This window comes from Furipterus horrens, unplaced genomic scaffold (genome assembly GCF_987537825.1).
Source record: "Furipterus horrens unplaced genomic scaffold, mFurHor1.1.pri manual_scaffold_2, whole genome shotgun sequence".
NCBI lineage: Eukaryota > Metazoa > Chordata > Mammalia > Chiroptera > Furipteridae > Furipterus > Furipterus horrens.
In genome coordinates this window covers 210,224,639-210,244,787 of record NW_028327172.1, presented here as the reverse complement: position 1 = coordinate 210,244,787, position 20,149 = coordinate 210,224,639, and the positions used below count along the sequence as shown (strand labels likewise).

Genomic DNA, 20,149 nt, shown 5'->3' with positions numbered 1-20,149 from the left:
ACATGTTCCCTAGACTCCTTCTTCTCCGTAAATACATTTTGTCTCTCCATCTAGAGCCTGTCCATTCCTTAAAGTAGAAAATGTTCTCTCTCCTACGTAAATCTCACAACCTGTAACCTGGTAGCTACGCATCTGTGGCCAGTGTTCAGTAAAACATGCATGTCCTGAACAGGACAGCTAAGTGAGATCTCAGAAGATAACATTCTTTGAGGCCAGAATATTTTCCTGGAAGAAAAAAAAAAAAATCTAGAAATATACTATTCTTAAGAAGTTTGGTCTTTTTTGTTTCAAGAAGTTCTGGCCCATCATCCTTCACCTCAGCTTCTTTATTAAGCCCCAAAGGGTTGGGGATGAGGAATCAGATCTCTTACAAACTAAGAAAAAAAATCCAAAATCACCATATTGTTGAACTTGAAAACCCCAGCCGTTCCAGTGGTACACTAAACGTCAGACAAAATCTGATTTTCTTACAGCTGGGTCCTTTTTATTTGTTTCTGTGCATTTCGTATCGGCACATACTCGTTATAAAGTGGAAACAAAGAAAGGTATGTCTGTTGTGTTTGCAATAAATGACATCACAAAAAATGATTAAATAGTTCACTTACTTAGTCAATAAGAGCACATTTATTCAACAAGAGCTCCTGCTATGCTCCAAGCGGCAGGAATCCAATTTCAGTCAACAAAGAAGACTGCCCTCCTCCTGCCTGCTTCTCATCTCACCAGCTCTTACTAGACCATAAGTTCTTACAGGAGCAAGCCCCCCACCTCTGGGCCTTAGTGTTCTCATCCGTGAAATGGAAGTATGAAATTGGGTGACTATTTCTGACTAGATGATCTTCCCTAAATGACAAATTCTCTAAAACCAAATGGCCTAATGCCAATGTACAGTAAACAGATGAGGCAAAGGCTTTCTTTGTAAGGAGTTGATGTCACATAATCAATAGCAAACAGACTAAGATTCTGCTACGTAACCAGGCAAAAGGCATTTTTCATAGACAAACTCCTCAAAACGGGGGTAAAAAAAAACCATGGGAAACCATCTATCTCACTAGTAACCAAAATGTATATTAAAATAACGAGATGTTATGCCCCTTGCAACTGATTGTTTTTAAAAATGCCCAACCCATTACTGGTGGTGGTATAAACAATTACAGGACCTTCTGGTACATTGGAAATCCCTTTAAAAACTTTGAAAAGGATCTTATCTTTTGATTAATAATTCCATCCAGGGGGAAAGAATTCTAAATGCATGACTCGCCCTAGAGAGAAACTGGAAATAAAAGTAGAGAGCGACGAATCCGTTTCCATGTGATTCCATCCTTTCCCTTTGTGAACTATGAGGTCACTGGTGGGTGGAGGGGCGTTCGAGGCAGAAATGTGAGAAGGGAGAGAAAACACGCCAAGTCAGGAGTGGAAAGGGGGATTTACCGAGAAGCAGGCCAGACGGCCGGGCGGGTGCGTGTCCCGGAGACCTGTGGACCCACATTTAAAGCGAGCCCTGCAGACCCCACGGCAACCATTTCTAGGGGCGTGCAGTCGCTCCGACATAGAATCAGACAATGAGGAAACTGGGAAATGGTGCAAGGAGACTTGGGATTCTGCCGGAAGAGAAGCACAGCGCAGGACCATGGGCCCCTGCCGACGGAGTAAAGAAGCGGGTCGCTCTGAGCGTGAGACAGGGAAGCGCTGAGTTGGAGGAGAAAGAGCAAGGAGGCAGCGTGCTACATTTTCTTGGGGGAGGCCACCATCTGAGGAGAAAACCTAGGCAGAGATCTGGAGACACAGAGGAGCCAGCCACCTACTGGGAGGGTGAAGAACTTGGAGATGGGGGGCCACAGCATGTGCAAAGGCACCGGTGCCAGGAGGGAGCTTGGAGATTTCTAGGCGCTCACAGGCCAGGGTGCCTGCAGCGCGGTGAGCACGCGGGGGGCACCCGAGTGTGTCCGCTAATGCACACAACACCATCGACCGAGCGTGGCATTGGTCCAGGCTCTTGGGATACAGGGTTGAAGGGGACAACACAATACAGTCTTACCCCGGAGATGTTCAGAGTCTAATAAGCCAGACAAACAAATACTAACGATAATACCGAGAAATGTGCTACAAAGAAAAACGAAGCAAGGTGGGGGAGTGGGGAGGGGTCCTGAATGAGAGAGTATGGCCAGAGACACTCTCTCTGAGGTGACAGGTGAGCAAAGACTCAAGCAACATGAAAAACGAGCCATGCAGAAGAAGAAGGACCCAAGCAAACGGAACAATCAGATGCTAAGGGTCTGAGACAGGACATCGTGTGGCATGTTCCAGGAAGACCGGGAGGCCAGCTGGTGGCACCGTTATGATTGCCAGGAGGCTACTATGCAGACCCGTCCCCACTGTCTGTGTACATTAGGAGATCCCTGCAGTGGTCCGGTGATGGGCAGCCTCAGCTAGGAGGACAGTCCTGGCCGAGGGAAGTGGGCAGATTTGGCAGAAACCTTATGGTAGAACATCTGGATTTACCCATGAGTAAATAGACTGGTCTTTAAGAAGACTACTCCGCTCTGTTACGGCGATGCAACGCTTGGGAAGCACTTGCTTCTGAAGTCGCTATTAACTCAAATTTCAGAGTAGGTATTCATTTCTTCTGTTCAGCTTCACCTCAATTGCACAGGTTATAGTTGGAACGGCTCCCTATAGAAATGCCATTCCCTGCAGCACAGGCAGCCCGGGGAAGCCGATCATCTTGCACCATGGTAGACTTGCCTGCATTAAACACAGCATGTCCCAATCCAGCTCCTTCTTAGAAGCCTGCTGCCCAAATCTCATTAGGCTGAGTTTCTGGGTCAGCCGATTTCCAGGAGGATATGAAAACATACACAGCCTCCTCTTTCCCTGGATACAAGGCTATTTACTTCCAATCAGGTTCGAAGAGAGCCTTCATCTCAGTTAATAAACATGACCTATTGCATCAGTGACACCATCAAATTCAAATGGTTTTAAATGACCATTCAGAAACTCACAGATTTCCACATGAGGTCATAAATGGTAAGGAAAGGTCAAACACCAATAAACAGCTGTTTTCACCACCTTTCGGCTCCCAGTATTGACCGAGAACTTTCCTCCCCAAGGCTTGCACCCCAAGTTGCTCTCTCTCTCTGCAAACTAGTCACCCTTCCTGTCCTTGGAGGCTAAAGAGACTCCTCTCACCAGACTGCTGCCCTGGGAGTCTTCCTCACCCCCTCCTCTAGTTTTCTCATTAGTTATTTTCAATCCCACTCAATACAAATTTGGCTTTTAGGATTTTTTAAAATTCCTATTCTATCTTTGCTAACAGGGATATGTCTACAATTAAGAGAATGTGAATAAGAAGCAAGAAAAAAGAAAAGCAAGCCCAGGGACAGAAGCTGAGATTCCTAAGGTCTGCACAGCAGAGGGTCCCTGGCCGCAGTTCCCTCCCCGCCTGGCATCTGCAGAAAAGGAACTCAGGAAGCAAGGGGCAGTCCTGCGCCAGATGGCTTACAGGGGAGCCCGGCCCTGAAATTCCCCAGATGCCTCCTAGAAAAAATTGCTCAGGCCAATTGTTCTGGAAAAACAACACTAGAAAGAAAGGTTTTTCCCATGTGTTTTCACCAAGAGGAAACTCAGAGAATATAATCAGCAACTTTGTCAACAATATCCTCAAACGGTAGCCAAAGAAAGGAACGCGTTTCATTGCGCAGTTTCGTGAAGCAGTGAGCAGAGATGGTGGGAGGGCTGGTCAGCGGTCCCTCTGGGCACACAGTTCACAGCTCTGGACAAAGCCAGGTGGGGAGCAGGATACACAGCTGAAGACGGGAGATTTTTAAATAAACAAACTGTAATGACTCATGCCTAGTCTCTGTCACTGAATCCTTTTCAAAAGGTAAAATTCACTCAGTTGACGGTAATCGAACCGGGTAAAAGGGGAGATCAAAATTGAAATGATAAACTATTAGAAAAATGTCAAAGTCTACAGGATAAAGCCAAATTGTCTTCAGAGGAAATTTCATACTTAAATGCTTTTATTAGGAAATGAGAATTAAAATGGGCACTGGTATTACCGGAGTGAGCACTCCGAAAAGTATATGACTGTGTAACCCTTATGCTGTCCACCTCAAACAGATACAAAATAACATTGAAAGAAAAAAAGAAAGAAAGAAATCACTTGCTATTACCGAGATGAATACAGACTGTAACCAAAAATTCTGTCTTACTCTATTCTGGGACTTAAAATTCACGAATGCCCTAGGAAGAGTGTCCATCAAATAAATTATAAGCCAAACTTAACAGAAAAAAAAAAAAAAGAGAGAGAGAGAGAGATAACCACATGTCTAAATCAAAAGGTTAAGAAAGAAAATTAAGCAGATCTCCAGGTGTAAAGGGGAAGAGTTACTAAAAAACAGACTGAACAAAATGAACATAATGTTTCATTTAAAGGCATGTTAGGAGCCGGTAAAGGACAGCCCTTAATTCTGGAACCTATTCCTGTTCCAGCAGGGAAGACGTATTTATGAAACACGCAGTACAGTGTCTGAAAAGGCCCCTTAGAAGCGCTCTAAGATCCACTCAGTAGTACCTGGACTGAGCCTTTATAGCAAACGTTTACAATCATTCTACCTGTCTTGCTTTCTAGACTTCCGGGAAGGAGGAGAACTTACAAAGCATTTTCCATGAGGTGCGTGCATGGTTCGATCTCACAACAAGGTATTTACTAGCCAATAGCCTGGTCTAAGGAGCAGACGTGAAAGGAAAATGATGCTGAAATCAGATGGGTCTGAACGCAAATTCCCACTCTGCCCACGCACAAGCGGTGTGACCCCCGCCAAGTGAGTTCCCCTCTCTGAGCCCCATGTCCCTGTTTGTAATAGAGAGATGAGGCTCACGTCACAGGACACGGGACAAAATCCAGTGAGATCGTGCTGCATGGCTCTTGCAGGAGTAAAGTGGTTTGATCTTTATGCAGTGCAACGAGGCAATATCTATTAGAAGTGCAGATCTGCAAAATTATAAACTGGCCTGGCAATGCTATTTCAAGAAATTTATCCTGCACACTCGCACATTGGTGACATAACTAACGTTCCTTCTAACAGCGCTCGTAACAGGAAAATAGTGGGAACTAGTTAAGAAGCACTGAACTGCTGTGCAGCAATTTAAAAAAGAAAAGATTGAGGAAGCTCTTTGTGTACTCATATAAAGTAAGGACCAAGTTGTTGGTTTAAAAAAAAAGCCACATGTCAAATAATATATACGCCATATTGTCATTGGTGGAGAAAAGACCATATACACATAGTTGCTGGTAGAAAACACACCTGAAAAGACACAGATACACAAACGCACCCATGGAACCTGAAAACGGTGGTGGGGTGGCTGAGATCAAGAAGGGAGCAGAGCGTTACACTCATATCGTTTTGTACTTTTAAACTCTGAGTGAGGTAAGTATGTCACTTATTGAAGAAATGAAGTGCAACATTTGGCGAGATACTTCAACAAATCAAAGTGGAAAATACCAAGAATTCGACTGAAAAATGAGCAAAGACAACAAACAGGAAGTTTCTTTGAATAAAGAAATATGAATGGAAGAAGGATATGACTCACTTGTGATTAAAGATACGCAAATTAAAACATGACTTTTTTCCTATAACGCATCAGGTTGGCAACGATAAAAAGTCTTCACAACCAGCATTGGAAAAAGTATGGGAAAGCAAGCATTGTCATGTTTTAATACTGGGAGCACACATTTGTGCACAAATTAGAGAGCAATTTGGTAAATCGATCAAAATTCTGAACACGCATGCCATTTGCCACAGTAATTCCTTTTCTAAGATACATCCTATCGGTTGTGCCTGCCCAGCTTCCCAAAGCTCTACATACATGCAAGAGCAGTCTTTGTAAGAGTATTTGAAAAAAACTGCAAACCCAAATATCTGCCAATATACCAGTAAAATGCATTATCTAATCAGTGGAACAGTAAGTAAGCAGCAGTAACAAAGAAGAGGAGAAGAACTAAAATACCATTGCCAGGGAACGGGGTAAACACAGTGTGGCTTACTCTTGCAACTGAACATCAGCATGCAGCTCAAATGAATGGGTTGGAATCCATGGGTTTCACCATGGATAGAAACCAAAAACATAACAGTGAGTTAATGAAAGAAAGAAAGAAAGAAGAGAGAGAGAGAGAGAGAGAGAGAGAGAGAGAGAGAGAAAGAGAGAAAGAGAGAGAGAGAGAGAGAGAGAGAGAGAGAGAGAGAGAGAGAAAGAAAGAGAGAAAGAGAGAAAGGGGGGGGAGGGAGGGAGGAAGGAGACACAAAGCAATGCTCTCTTGATATACAGTGGGTACATAAAAGCCTGCATGAAAGAGTACAAGCTTCTGTGGATAAGGGAAGGTGGGAAGCCAGGAGAGAAAACAGGATCAAGAAAATTGGAACGGGGACTCCAATTTTGTCACAAACATTTGCTTTCTTTTATTTAAAACAATCCCACTACACATTCATTCTGGAAGACTAACTGCACTCTGATGTTTTATGAATTTTTTTCTTGGTACTTCTCTGCATTTTGTGAAATTAAAGAGAAATAAAATGGATGTCTAGAACAATCGGATATGTTGTTTTAAAAGCAAGAGCAGAGGAGCTATGTCAAATAATTCCTTTTGAAAGTGTGTGCATGTGTGTGTGTGCATGTGTGTAAGTGCGTGTGTGTGTGTGTCCGTGTGTGTGCGCGCGTGCAAAACATTCTGTGGATGTTGATTCCGCAGAGCCTAGAACGAAGTCTGGCACTTGGAAAGCACGCGCTAGGCAACCCCTGGATGACTGAGTGAGTAAATGGCCCCATAAAAATCTGGCAGGCAATCATTACCTTTAAATGTCATTTGCCTTGTATGTACATATATTGCTTTATATTTAAAAATATAAAGAACTTAGTTTTAAGTTATTTTAATAACTAATGAAACTTTATTTTAATAACCATTTAATAACAATGCATGTAATTGAACTCATATGATGATTTGCACTTAATTCAATACTTATTCCTTCTCCATTCAGGTGTCCCCAGGATGCCTTGTCCCCTTCAGTGTGAAGACCCACAAGATGGTCCTCGCATCACAGCTGTTCCTTGCCCCTGAACTCTTCACAGATATTTAATTACCGTTGAGTCTGGGAACCTTGGCTAAAATATAAGCCTGAGTTTGCCATGAAAGTAAAATAAAATAAAATAAGCACTAATATGGAAATAAAGTTTCAAGTCTCTAAAATATAAATAGCTACCATAAAATCCACAGACTCTGAATTCTACAGGAAAAACGGGGCCGCCCACGGCAACATCCCAGAGAGTTGCACGAAGTGAGGTGCGCGATGTGAGGCTCTGGGGTTTGAAGAAAGCAGAGATGGCCTGACAGCTGACAGCAGAGAAATAAAAAGAAAAGTCCTTGAAAACCTGACAGGAAAGGAAGGTATTAGAAGAAAATGTAAAAGCAGAGCAGCGTGCTCCAGAAAGGCTCCCGGCCCTGAGGCTGTCACTGTTCGACTGGTCAGTGGTAGCATCGTGACCCCAGTATTTCAGAAAGTACAGACCGCAAATACTCAACCTTTGTTGAGGGGATAGGGATAGAAATGTGGTGGAGTGGGAGAGTGCAATCTCTTCAAAAGTTCAAAAACATTAACACAAAAGCTAGTGATTACAGAGCATCTCTGATGTTCCCGGCACGGCTGGCATCAATAAGTTTATAAGCTAAGACTGCAAACTATTTCTTTCAGTCCTGACCTGAGACATTCTTTTCATTGGTTTTAGAGACAGAGGAAGGAAGAGAGAGAAACATCAATGTGGGAGAGATGCATCGGTTGGTTGTCTTCCTGCCACAGGTGCCCTGACCGTGAATCGAACTCACAACCTTTCAGTTACAGGACAATGCCCCAACCAACTGAGCCACACCAGCCAGGGCGAGACTGCCAACCACTAAAAGGCCGTGTTAAACATGCAAAAGTAGAAGTGTATAAATAAAACAGAAACAGTACAGACAAAACAGTGAGATAGCAGGGACCAGATTCTCAGAATATGTATGTTCAAGAAAGAACAGTTTGCCAGGGGGCACGTGAGGGACAAGAGGCAGCAGAATGAGGTGTCTGATCTTGAAAAAAGTTCGGTCCACTTGTCTTCTGTTCCCTTGGGCACTTAGAGGATGCAGGAGCTTGCTGGGTCTGCTGTAACAAAGCACCACAGATGAAGTGGCTCAAACAGCAGAAACTTACTGCGTCACAAATCTGGGGCACAAAGTCTGAGACCGAGCGAGATGCGGACAGAACCATGCTCCCTCTGAAGGCCCCAGGGAAGGATCTGGTCTAGATCTCTCCTAGTTTCTGGTAGTTTATTGGCTCTTGACAGCATAATTCCAGTCTTCAGATGGAGTCCTCCTTGTGTGTGCATATGTCTCCAAATTCCCCCTTTTATAAGATATACATAGTCATACCAGATTACGTGCCCGCCCTATGCCAGCATGATCTCACCTTCTCAACACTCTTATCTTCAAATATGGTCACATTCAGAGGTACTGGGGTTAGGACCACAACGTGGGGATCTTAGGTGGGGGAGACAATTCAACCCAACACTGGGTCTGTTCCCAAGTTTCCTTCTGCCTCTTCGTGTCTAATAAGTAGTTAAATATCACACAAACTGAAGAAATAAGAACATAAGAAATGAGCATTGAAAACTAAGTCAAATGTTCTATTAAGACTTACTAAAAGCCAGTCAATTGGATGAAATCACGTGTGAGCACACCATAAAAGCCTGGGAGAAAACAATAAACTACAAATCTAAAACACTGAGCTCCAACTGTTCTGTGCCATTTCAAAGAAACCAAAACAATAAATCTACAAAGAGGATGCATTTTGGGTGCATGCTGTTCATAGCAGAAACACTAATCATACCACTTCAAACAATTAAGTCATAATAAAAATAATGTTAAGCCCTTGGCCCTACATCAAAAGATTGGTGAAAGAATGTTCTAGGTTCCTTGCTAAAAAAATCTGTTTGTTTTAGTCAACATCCTTTTGGGAAAAATTCATTACGTGAAATATTCAAGTTACAGAATTTGTGAAGTATCCCATTTTTTCTTAAAAGTTTCAATAGATTCGAAAGCATGTTTGCAAATGATTTTGAAAGGATTGTACCTGATATGAATGAATAAATGCACAGTGATCATCAATGCTGCGGCCATTATGAAGAGAGCCAACCAGACATATGTCTCCTGGTGCAAATGTGCAAAACTGTCTATAAATTGTCCTGACCCAAAATGAACGTGCATCTGGTCTTTGTAACATCATGATGACACAATCAGCAATCTTTAATCTATAGGAAATGCGAAAGGAAAAGTAACTAGGTTCTTCAACAAATAAATTGCAAAGGGAAAAAGGACATGGAGGGGCATCCTATAAATTCAAGAGAAACATAAGGAGACATATCAACCAATTGCAATGTATAGAAATTATTGGGGTCCTGCTTCAAACAGACTGTTTAAAATTGCGTTTATGAGTCAATTAAAAAATCTGAATACTTCCTGAGTATTTGATTATATTGAAGAATTATTGTTAACTTTCTACAGTATAATTATAGTGTGTCTATTTTTAGAGACATATACTGAAATATTTACAGATGACAGAAAGACTAGGATCTGCTTCAAAAGGAAGAGATGAGTAGAAGGAGTGGGTAGAGGTAGAAACAAAGTAAGGTTGGTCTTGAGTTGAAAGCTGCTGAAACTTGGGTGATGGGTAAGTGAGGACTCACCAGATTCTCCTCAGTAATAAAAAAAAAAAAATGTTTAAAGGATTTGGTTGGTATATATAACCACGAAAAGACACATACAAATATCTTCATAGCCACACTCTGCATAATGGCCCTTCCATGGAGTGAATGTTTGTGTTTCTCCAAAATTCATGTTTTTTAAAATTTAATCTTTATTGTATTTTTTCCATTACCATTTAGTCCCCTTCTACCCCCTCCCTCCAGGCAATGACCACACTGCTGCCCATGCCCATGAGTCCTTTTCTCCTTTTGCTCAGTCCCCCACCCCCTAACCTCTCCCCTCCACTAGCTGTCATCCTGCTCTCCACCTATGAGTCTGCCTGTTTCACTTGTTTGTTCAGTTTATTCATTAGATTCTACATATGAGTGAAATCATATGGTATGTGTCTTCTTCTGCCTGGCTTATTTCACTTGGCGTAATGTTCTCTAGGTCCATCCACACTGTTGCAAAGGGTACAATTTTCTTCTTTTTCATGGCCAAGTAGAATTCCATCATGTAAATGTCCCGTAGTTGTTTTATCCACTCATCTACTGATAGACACTTGGGCTGCTTCCATATCTTGGTGATTGTAAATAACGCTGCAATGAACAGAGGGCTGCTTATGTTCTTTTGAATTAGGGTGTTTTAGGTTCCTTCAGATATATTTCCAGAAGTGGGATTGCTGGGTCAAAAGGCAGATCCATTTTTAATTTTTTGCTGTATCTCCATACTGCTTTCCACAGTGGCTGCACCCGTCTGCATTTCTACCAACAGTGCAAGAGTTCCCCTTCCTAGGATTTTTACGGTTTCGGGTCTAACATTTAAGTCTTTGATCCATTTTGAATTTCTTCTTTGTGTGTGGTGTAAGAAGGTAAGAAGAATGAGGTAATAGGTTTAGGGGGCTGAATCGTGACTCCCAAAATAATGGGTCTAAGTCCTGGCCCTGGCAACCTGTGAATGTGACCTGATTTGGAAAAAGGGTCTCGGCAGGTGTAATTAAGTTAAATGTCTTGAGATCACCCTGGACAAAGGGAAGGCCCTAAATCCAGCGACAGCTGTCCTTATATGAGAAAGGCAGAGGGAGATTTGCGTCAGAGACGCAGAAGGGGACCGTGTGATGACAGGCAGAAATCAGAACCCTAGAGCCACCAAAAGCTGGAATAAGCAAGGAAGGATTCTCCTCTAGAGCCTTCAGAGGAAGTATAGCCCTGCCAATGCCTTGACCATGGACTTCTGGCCCTCGGAACTGTGAGAGAATAAATTTCTGTTGTTTTTAAGCCACCCACTTTGTGATTTGTTATGGCAGCCCTAGGAAAACAATACAGTGGGGGGTCAAATAAATGCTTATTCTTTAGTCCATCTGATCACTAAGACCTGAGATTAATTTAAAAACATTTAAATGAATATGGATTGTATACATTCATAGTTTATTTAACAAACACTAATGTAACACTATGTATATATCAGGCAATGTTGTAATTATTCTATAAATATTATTTATTTAAATATTATGATGGCCCCAGAAGTACCATTATTATTATTTCCATGTCAGAGAGGGAAAACAAAGACAGCTTAAGTAACTTGCCCAAGGTCACAGAGCTGGTAAACATCGGAGCCAGGATTCAAACCCGGGCAGCGGCTCCAGAATGTGAGCTCTTCCCCGCTGCTCAGACGTTCGGCTCATTTCCGCATCGAGACCCCAGCCAAGCAGAGGGCGTGTGCCAGGCTGCCTGGGCCGTCTCTCCTGGCCATGTCCACCCTTCACGGTTCTGACCCAGAACTGCCCTGAAGAGACCACACTTTGCAGCTACTTCTCCAAGAGCAAATTTTAGGACTTCTCTTCCACGCAACCCCCACGGACAAGTGATACTTAATACCATGCTGACTTCAGCCAGCAGCTCCTGGGGTGGTCTCTGTTTATTCACGTTTGTACTTAATCTCTCAGTTCCTGCACGTGTTTTGAAGTCCTCCTAAAAGGACAGGAAGCTTTTCTTCTCGTGTCTTTCCAGGACAGGCGCACAGTTCCCTTCGTGGACACTGCCTCCCTTGTTTCCTTTTGGAAAGGCAGGAGCACAGTGCAGCAGGACTTCATAGACAAGCTTGTGGGAATGTAGTCAACTGGACCAGTGTTTTCATTTAGCTGAAATAGCTGTACTACGAAGCAGATGTATAAGGAGGATTAGAAGGACCCCGGCTGCAGTCTGCAGGCACGTCTGTCACCTTCCGGCCAACTCCACCCCACAACCGCAGGTCCCTAGGGACATGTAAATGCAGTCTGAACAGCAGGTGTTCTCCGCAGAGGCAACCTGGAGCACTAGAGATGAGCCCAGGCTCGGGCATCATAGACCCCTTGGTCAATCCCTGGCTCAGCCACTCAGCCATCAGCGTGTGTAACTTTGGAATAGTCCCTTAACCTCCTTGAGTCTCACTTTTCTGATCAGCAAAATAAAAATGGCAACTGTGAGCCTGGACTCTGAAGCCAGTCAGCCTGCCTGGATTCAAACCCTGTCTCTGCCACTGACCAGCACGCGACCTTGGTCAAGTTAGCTGGCTCTCTGGACCTGAACTTCCTCTTCTGTAAAATGGAAGTACAGTGATCCCTCACTTACTGCGGGTATTACGTTCTAGACCCCCCGCGATAGGTGAAAATCCTCGAAGTAGGAACCTTACATTTATTTTAGTATTTATGTATATGTTGAGGCTTTACGAACCCTTCCCACACACTTATAAACCGTTCCCAGTCCCTTATTAACCTTTCCCACTCCCTTACTAACCTTTTCCGCACTTTTATAAACACTACTTATGTTCTTAAACGTATTCTGCACTCTTAAACCTACGTAACTTTAACAACATACGTATACAGTACCGCAAAATGCCGCGATAGAGCGAATAATCCGCGATAAATAATTATATATAATATTTTAAAAAAACCCGCGATACAGTGAGGCTGTGATAAGTGAACCGCGATATAGAGAGGGACTGCTGTAACAGTACCTAGCTTGCAGAGGGTGGAGTTGTTCAAATCTCTGCATGTAAGCATATAATAGCTTTTTGCTGTTGTAACAGGTAGGACGGAAAGAAGTGACCGCTGTGGACTGCCCGGCATGAATGACATGAGGAAGGAGGAACAACAGATATTAGCTCTTTCCCTTCATGACCTTATAGAGCCAGGCCCTTGGCCAGTAGGAGTCACGTGACCTGAAGCACAGTGCTGGCTTTGTCGGAATTAGGAACACGCAGGTGTTGAATATAACATCCTGATTCTACGTGGATATCGGCGCAGACACGCTTACTGGCTGTCGGCCTGCCCACCCTTGCGTGGGAGCCACCGCCCTGCCGGTGATGCGGTGAGGATAGTGATGGTTCAGTGTCAGGCCCAGGCGTTGGGGCCTTGGCACCGTCACTCAGTGGGCCCATGGGTGCTGACTGGCTCAGGCAGGCCTGGAATGGGGACTTCGGAACTGAGGGAAAAAACGCCCAGCCACTCTCCAGGAAGCGGCCTGACGCTTGTAACACTGGCAACCTGGTTCTCCACCCTGAGGCTGCAGGAGCTGGGCAACCTTGAGGTGGGGGCGGGGGAGGAGGAATGAAGTGGTTATGCACAGAGAGGAGCCCCCAGGTGGGAGGCAGAAAGTTCTAAGAACACCAGGTCTAGTCCCTGGGTGGTTGACCCCTTCCCTGGGTGTGAGATGACGTGAAGTCTTTTGTTTTAAATTATATTGTATTGATTACGCTATTACAGTTGTCCTGATTCTTCCCCCTTTGCTCCCCTCCACCCAGTACCCCCCACTCCCTCAGGCAGCTCCCTCCCCCATTGTTCAACTCCATGGGTCATGCATATAAGGTCTTTGGCTGCTCCATTTCCCATACTGTACTTTACATCCCCATGGCTATTCCGTAACTACCTATTTGTACTTCTTAATCCTCTCAGCTCTTCACTTATTCCCCCACACCCCCTCCTATCTGGCAACCATCAAAACGCTCTCAGAATCAACCCATGATCCTGTCTCTGTTCTTGTTTGCTTAGTTTGTTTTTCTAGATCCAATTATTGATAGATTTGTATTTTTTCCCCCATTTTATTGTTCATAGTTTTGATCCTCTTTCCTAAATAAGTCACTTTAACATTTCATATAATAATGGTTTGGTGATAATGAATGCCTTCAGCAAGAAATATTCAAAGTCAGGAAAAGCAGGAATTACAGCCAAGATTGCTCTCACCAGGAACGCTATCATTTAGAATCGAAGGGCAGATAAAGAGCTTCCCAGACAAGGTAAAACTAAAAGATGACGTGAAGTCTTGATGATAAACTCCTGTTTGTGATCGCCTTAGCTACAGGTCCCTGTCACCTGCACCAGAGAGCTCCCACGTGACCCAGCATCCCGATGGCCTCTCCGATCCTGCAGAAACCCTTGTCCCTCGTCCCTCTTCCCACGATACCACTTCCCCGAGGCCACTCTCACACCGCCAAACCCCAGGAGCGACTCCAATTAGCTTAAAACACTGTGAGAAGCAGACCAGCCATCCTATACGCTAACATAAAATATACCAAAACAAGGCGTAGAATTTTAGAGAATTTCCATAAAAATAAAAGCAGAGGGAAATTCTTTTTTTTTCCCTTATTCCATTACAATGGCTGTAATCCAGGTCCCAATTTCTGTGAGACTCATCACAGATGCAGCAAATTGAAAAGGGCACTGGTCACCATCTATGCCAGATAGTCTTCTGCAAGGCACACTTCTAATGTGTCGAAAATTACTATTGTTTCATAGTAACCCACGGTCATTTTACAAGCACTATACTAAAGTAAAAGAGAAATAAGTTATCCACCAGGCAAATATAGGAGCGGGAGCTAGTCCTGGGGACCGGTTTCTCAACCTCCCACTGGCTCGCTGCGTGCCCTGAACATGTAATCTTGTCCCAACTTCGTTTTCTAATCTGTAAGGGGGCGGACATAAAGAATAAATATGAGACCACCATCGACCACCATCATCTACCTCTCAAGATGCCTGGAGATTCAAATGAGCGAACACTAGCAAAGGGCACCTCGCAGCAGCTCCGGGGGCCAGCAGGAGAGAAGAAAGCAGAGGAAACAGGGCTCGTGAGGTGTAGATATCTTTGTGGAGGGGGGAAGACCACTCAGCACACCAGCCTTGTGTCCAAGCCCTGGCTTCTTCACCCGATTCCTGCTCTGGCGCTCGCCAGGGGACGCGGCCACTGACCTTCAGGAGCAGCAATGCCTCTTCCGAGGCAGCTCCATGAGGAACATCCCCCCCCAAGGAGCAGCAGCAAGGAGTTTTAATGATCCTTCCTGGAAACACCTCCTTTTTCCCACGCCCCCTCCTGAAACTAATCTCAGCATCGAGTTTGGCCAACGTGTCCTCTCAAATAAAAATATTAATACATCCACTGAAGCCTCACAGAGAAACACTATGAAATGCATTACGATTATAGTCATATTACATCTATGAAAACAGAGTCTCTGAAAATGAAGCAACTTGGCCAAGCTGTCCCAGCAGGTAAAAGGCAAGACCTAGGATTTAAACCAAGTCCTTGGGCCAGACAGTGGATCTGGCCTCCGTGTTCCCCATTACGTTGAACTTGTTCTGAGTTAGTTCATTATTACCTCCCTTTGGACCCAGTACAGAAGCCTCTACTTCCCTGGGGCCTGCCCTACCAGCTGCTGTCAGAGTCTCTTCCCCAAGCCCAACTCCGCTTCTGCCCCGGCTCACGATACCCAGCTCCGCAGCAGGCAGGGGTTGTCCATAAACGCTTGTTGAATGAATGAACCCTCCGCTCGCGCTGCCTCAGCTTCCTTCCCTCCACAAAACCCCTGACCTGCCTGCCAGCTCTGGCTCCCCAACCGGGGCAGTCTTATTCCAGGAACACGCACCTCAGGGGTCCGCCATGAAACACGACCTCCTCCACTCTCCAGACAGGCCATTCCCTCCCTGGAACAAAGGGTGTTCAACACCCCGGGTCATACTGCCGGTCATCCTGCCATCAACACCCTTTCTGAGCTGAATGAGGGGGCAAGCGACTCCTCCTCTCATGTCCCCAAACTCTGCATCATCCTGCAGCCTCAGACCAGAGCAGGTCTTTATAAAATGCCCTCACTGGATTCCAGAGCACATTCTGCCTCAGGGTACCATCTTCCCGTTTTTTTTTTAAATTCTTTATTTGTTTTATTTTATTTTTAGAGAGAGGGGAAAGGAGAAAGAGAGGGAGAGAAACATCACTGTGTGGTTGCCTCTCACTCACGCCCCTAACTGGGGACCTGACGTGCAACCTAGTCATGTGCCCTGACTGGGAATCGAACCAGCGACACTTGGCTCGCAGGCCGCCGCTCAATCCACTGAGACACAGCAGCCAGGGCTCATCTTCCCGGTCTTACCGAAGCTAAGCTCTTCTTCTCCCAGGAAGTTAAGGAGCCCTGTGTCTCAGGTCCCAGCTAAGTATCAGAAATACGTATCTGTTTAGAGAGCTCTAAATGCAAAAAAAAAAAAAAAAGTATAGCCTTCTGGTTGCACATAGGATGTAAAAGTAGAAAACTCCCCAGTCCGCTGGCGTAAGAGCAGAAGCCCAGCCTCCAGGGCCCTCTCTTCCTCTTCTGCTCCTGCACTGGGACCTCCATTCAAAACACTTGTTCTCTTTCAAATGGAACTAAACCTACAGGGTATCTTCTCTGAAGATGTTACTCCATAGAGGGCTCTCCCTAAAGACTTCTGTTAAGGATGGTATATTAAGTTAGTTAAGTTAATCACTAAGAATCCACCTCTTTTTTATTTTTCCACCATCAGTTACGCAGACAGCTACCTGTGATGAGGCCACCCTGAAATGCACTGGTCCCAAATGGAAAGCCATGCGGGTCACTGTGTGTCTTCCGTGTTGCAAAGCCTCTCATGGGCACTTTGAGACTACGATGAACTCTAGACACTGGGTGAAAGAATATAAATAGTGGGGCAATGGGAAAAAAGAAGAAAAGAACAACACTCCAAGATTTTATTCTTGATTCAAGAATTCAAGATTATATTCTTTAAATAGCCCTAACACTTGCTTTTTGAGTGGAGTAGTCCTGGTCTGCTCTGGTCTACTGTTGAAACTTCTGAGAATTTCTCTGAAGTAGGAAGTACTGTATTGAATAAGGTCAAGGGGACAAGCAAGGCTAACTCCCTCAGATTACCATAGGATTTAAACTCTTCAGATTCTTCCTTCTAGACTAATAACAATGTTGGCGCTCAAAACCTTGGACTGCATTGGCAACTGGATATCTTTTGACCTGATCATTTGAAAGAAGACTTTTTAAAGTGCCGCTTTTCCCTTGTAAAATAGTATGAGGAAGTCTTCCTCTGAAAGCTAAAAGGGGAAAAAAAGCAACATATGGAAAGAGATTACAGGATTAACTCGATACATGGCATGCTTTACAATGACACATGGGCGCTGCACAATCTTTTTAAGAAGTCACTGTAAATTCATGATCAGCAATTGAATTCTATGCCTTGTACATAAAAAAGAAGCCAGTGGAAATACCAGTAGGTATGTGTTTATTCAGTAATATTTACATCAAGCCTACAAATAGAGCTATGTATCAAAAACAATGAATTTCTATTCAAAGTAAATAAATACGCTCAGCTTATTTTCTACTTCTGCCTCTTGGACTTCCAAATTTAGTCTTTTAGGCAATGACATAAACAGTAGGTAGTCTTCGGGAATCTCTTCAATGACAATAGCGCTCAAAGTCATTTATTTCATTAAATCGAAATTTAAACTTAACAAAACATTGAGAACTACACTGAAAACTGTTCCAACTGTTTAATCTAAGACAAATAAATGTAAAAACATTCCAATATAAATGTGTTTTAGTGAAAATCCATAAACTGCCCGTAATATAAACAAGCCTGAAGTTTACTAAATACATTCTGTCTCTCTGCCGCTGTCTCTCTGTCTGTCTGTCTCTCTCTTTCTCTCACACACATACACACACACACACGTGCGCGCACCTCTTATGAACCTAGCTGACCAGCTAAGGAAAATGATAAATATTTCTACCAATCTTATAATTTTTAGTAATCATAAGAGTGTTCAAATCTTTGTAGTTTAAATAACAAGCATAGGACAGATCTAACATGAAGACAATGAAAATTTGAAGACTGTCAAACCCTGGCAGCAGACACTTCCCACAGACCCTTGTAATTTTCATAATCCCGTGCCTGGAAACACCCCCCCCCCCCCCAAAGACTTTGAGTACGACCCAGAGGGAAAGCAATGGGCAGAAGGCCAAGAAGCTGCATGTAGAAAGAGCAACAGCCCCGTGTGCCACGAACGTTACCCAAAGGAGCCATCCTTCTTTCCTCACTAACTCTCAGAACCGAAACACACAGGGACTCAGGAATCTAGGTTGCGTCAGGCCTGTCCTTGCTCGAAGCAATGTCAAAATTGCATTTTGTGGTGGGTGGAGAGGAGTTAAATTCTTAAACGATGACGTAATTATTAACTTCTCATTTGATGACAGAGAATTTGTGTTTTTACCGTCATTTTTACCTTTGGTATGTAGTTGAGAATAATTCATTGCTCTAGCCACAAAGAAAAAAAGAAAAGGAAAAAGAATAGGAGTTCGAGAAGGAGAATAAAGAATTGGAAAGCCAACATAGACCATAGTTTGATTTCATTCCTTATCGTCACATTCCTGACAACCTATTTTACCTGGCACAACTTTTTTTAAGTTCTGTCTAAATACGGTCTGCTTTTGTGCAGTTCAATCACCCTGACCCTCATACTGGAAAATACTGACTCTAATGTGTATCAGTCATCTTGCCATTAACAAACAACGTTGCGTGTGTGCGCACAACTGGAGAACAATTCTATCTTTCCTGAGATCGTCACTTACCTTCTGGAAAAGCATTGGGCTGCACCACGTGGAGGAAGACGTGCACTATTTGAAAGAGAACACCAATGGGTCCAGGTGTGTAAGAGTCTTTGGTCTCATAGTTCATTGAGGGCAATTCAAATTCCAGACCATCAGGACTCCCTGAGGATGACGGAGGCCCCTCTGAAATGATAATCCGGCAGAGCCCCAGCAGCAGCAGCAGCAGGAAGCTGAGTGTCGGGGTCATGGCTAACAAGATGCCCCACACATAAGGTAGAAGTGGGGGCCTCCTGCCTCAGAGGTTCTGGAAGCTGTGGATGAGCCAGGAGCGTGTGTTGCTGTGTAGGAGAGGCGTGGGGAGGACTGGGTCTGCAAAGTCCTCTGTTTCTGGGCCAGCGTGGCATGCACGATCTCCAGAGGGGTCAGTCACTCAAGGCAGCATCCCTGGCAGAGAGAAGGGATGACAGTCAATAACACAGCAGCTGTCTGCACCAGGATCTGCCCCAGAAGAAGCTGCAGGCTTTAGAACAAGCCTATCAGCCTAATCTGGATTGGGGGAAGGGGGGGACAAGGAGCAAAGAGAAGCCAGCTCAGAGCCACTGGGACAGTAAAGTGGGAAGCAGCTCCCTCCTCCACAAGGAGATACACTCAGACTCTTTATTGGTTCAAGAAACACCAGGTCATGTAGTAGTGGCTGTGCAGTCTCAGAAATGAATATTTATTAAGCACTTACTATATTCAGGACACTGTCATACATGCTATACAGGCGGGGCCTTGTTTAAGGCATTATCCCATTTTACAGTTGAGGAAACTGAAAGAGAGGATCTTGGTGGCTTGCCCAAGGTCACAGCTGATTCAAGGTGAGGCCAGAGCTCAAACCCAGTAGTTTGCCTTTCAAGTCCAATCTCAGGACACCAAGACTCTCCTTGCGGAGCTTCCCTCTCGGGCTCCAGTCAGAGGCACGGAGGCCCCCAGCAGTAGACTGGATGCTTTCTTCCCTCCATGTTTGTGTGGTTTTCCCTGTCTCAGGTGATAAATTGTACTGTGCTTTTTATTCTGCTTACTTGCTCACTGATCTCATTTCAAACATCACCCCTCCAGTGACCCCCAACCCCAACTGGAGGAGCATGGTCTCAATGGCAAGGCCCAAACTTGCTGGGGGACACTGGAATTTATCTGTCTCACACAGTCACCAGGTGGTCTTGATGGAAACCTTTGCCCCCAAGTCACCACCCAATCAACTAGGGGTCCAGGCGATGAGAGGCAGGGCAGAGGGGGACTCCTGCCCACCCTTGAGGAGAGGCAGGAAAAAAAAGGAATCCTAAAAGCAGCTACGTACCCCGTGTCTACTGAGAATGCCCAATGTGGCCCCTGTTCCCCAGAACTGAACACAAGGCAGGGCACACAGTAGGGGCTCAGAAAGTGCTGTTGAATATTGAAATAACTAAGCCAAAATCGCTGACTTGCTTGGGATGTTGTATGAGGCTAGTGAACCAAAACAACCTACCAGAGGAACTG

General features: G+C 44.4%; 1 protein-coding gene across 1 annotated transcript in view; it reads right to left on the bottom strand.

The window, feature by feature from the left end:
• Nucleotides 1-20,149, bottom strand: part of PROM1 (prominin 1) — a 92,856-nt gene that overhangs the window by 67,364 nt on the left and 5,343 nt on the right. The window contains exon 2 of the mRNA XM_090267054.1: nt 18,653-19,075. Coding sequence (XP_090123180.1) covers nt 18,653-18,878 — 226 coding nt within the window. The 5' untranslated portion in view covers nt 18,879-19,075. The remainder of the gene's footprint in view (nt 1-18,652; nt 19,076-20,149) is intronic.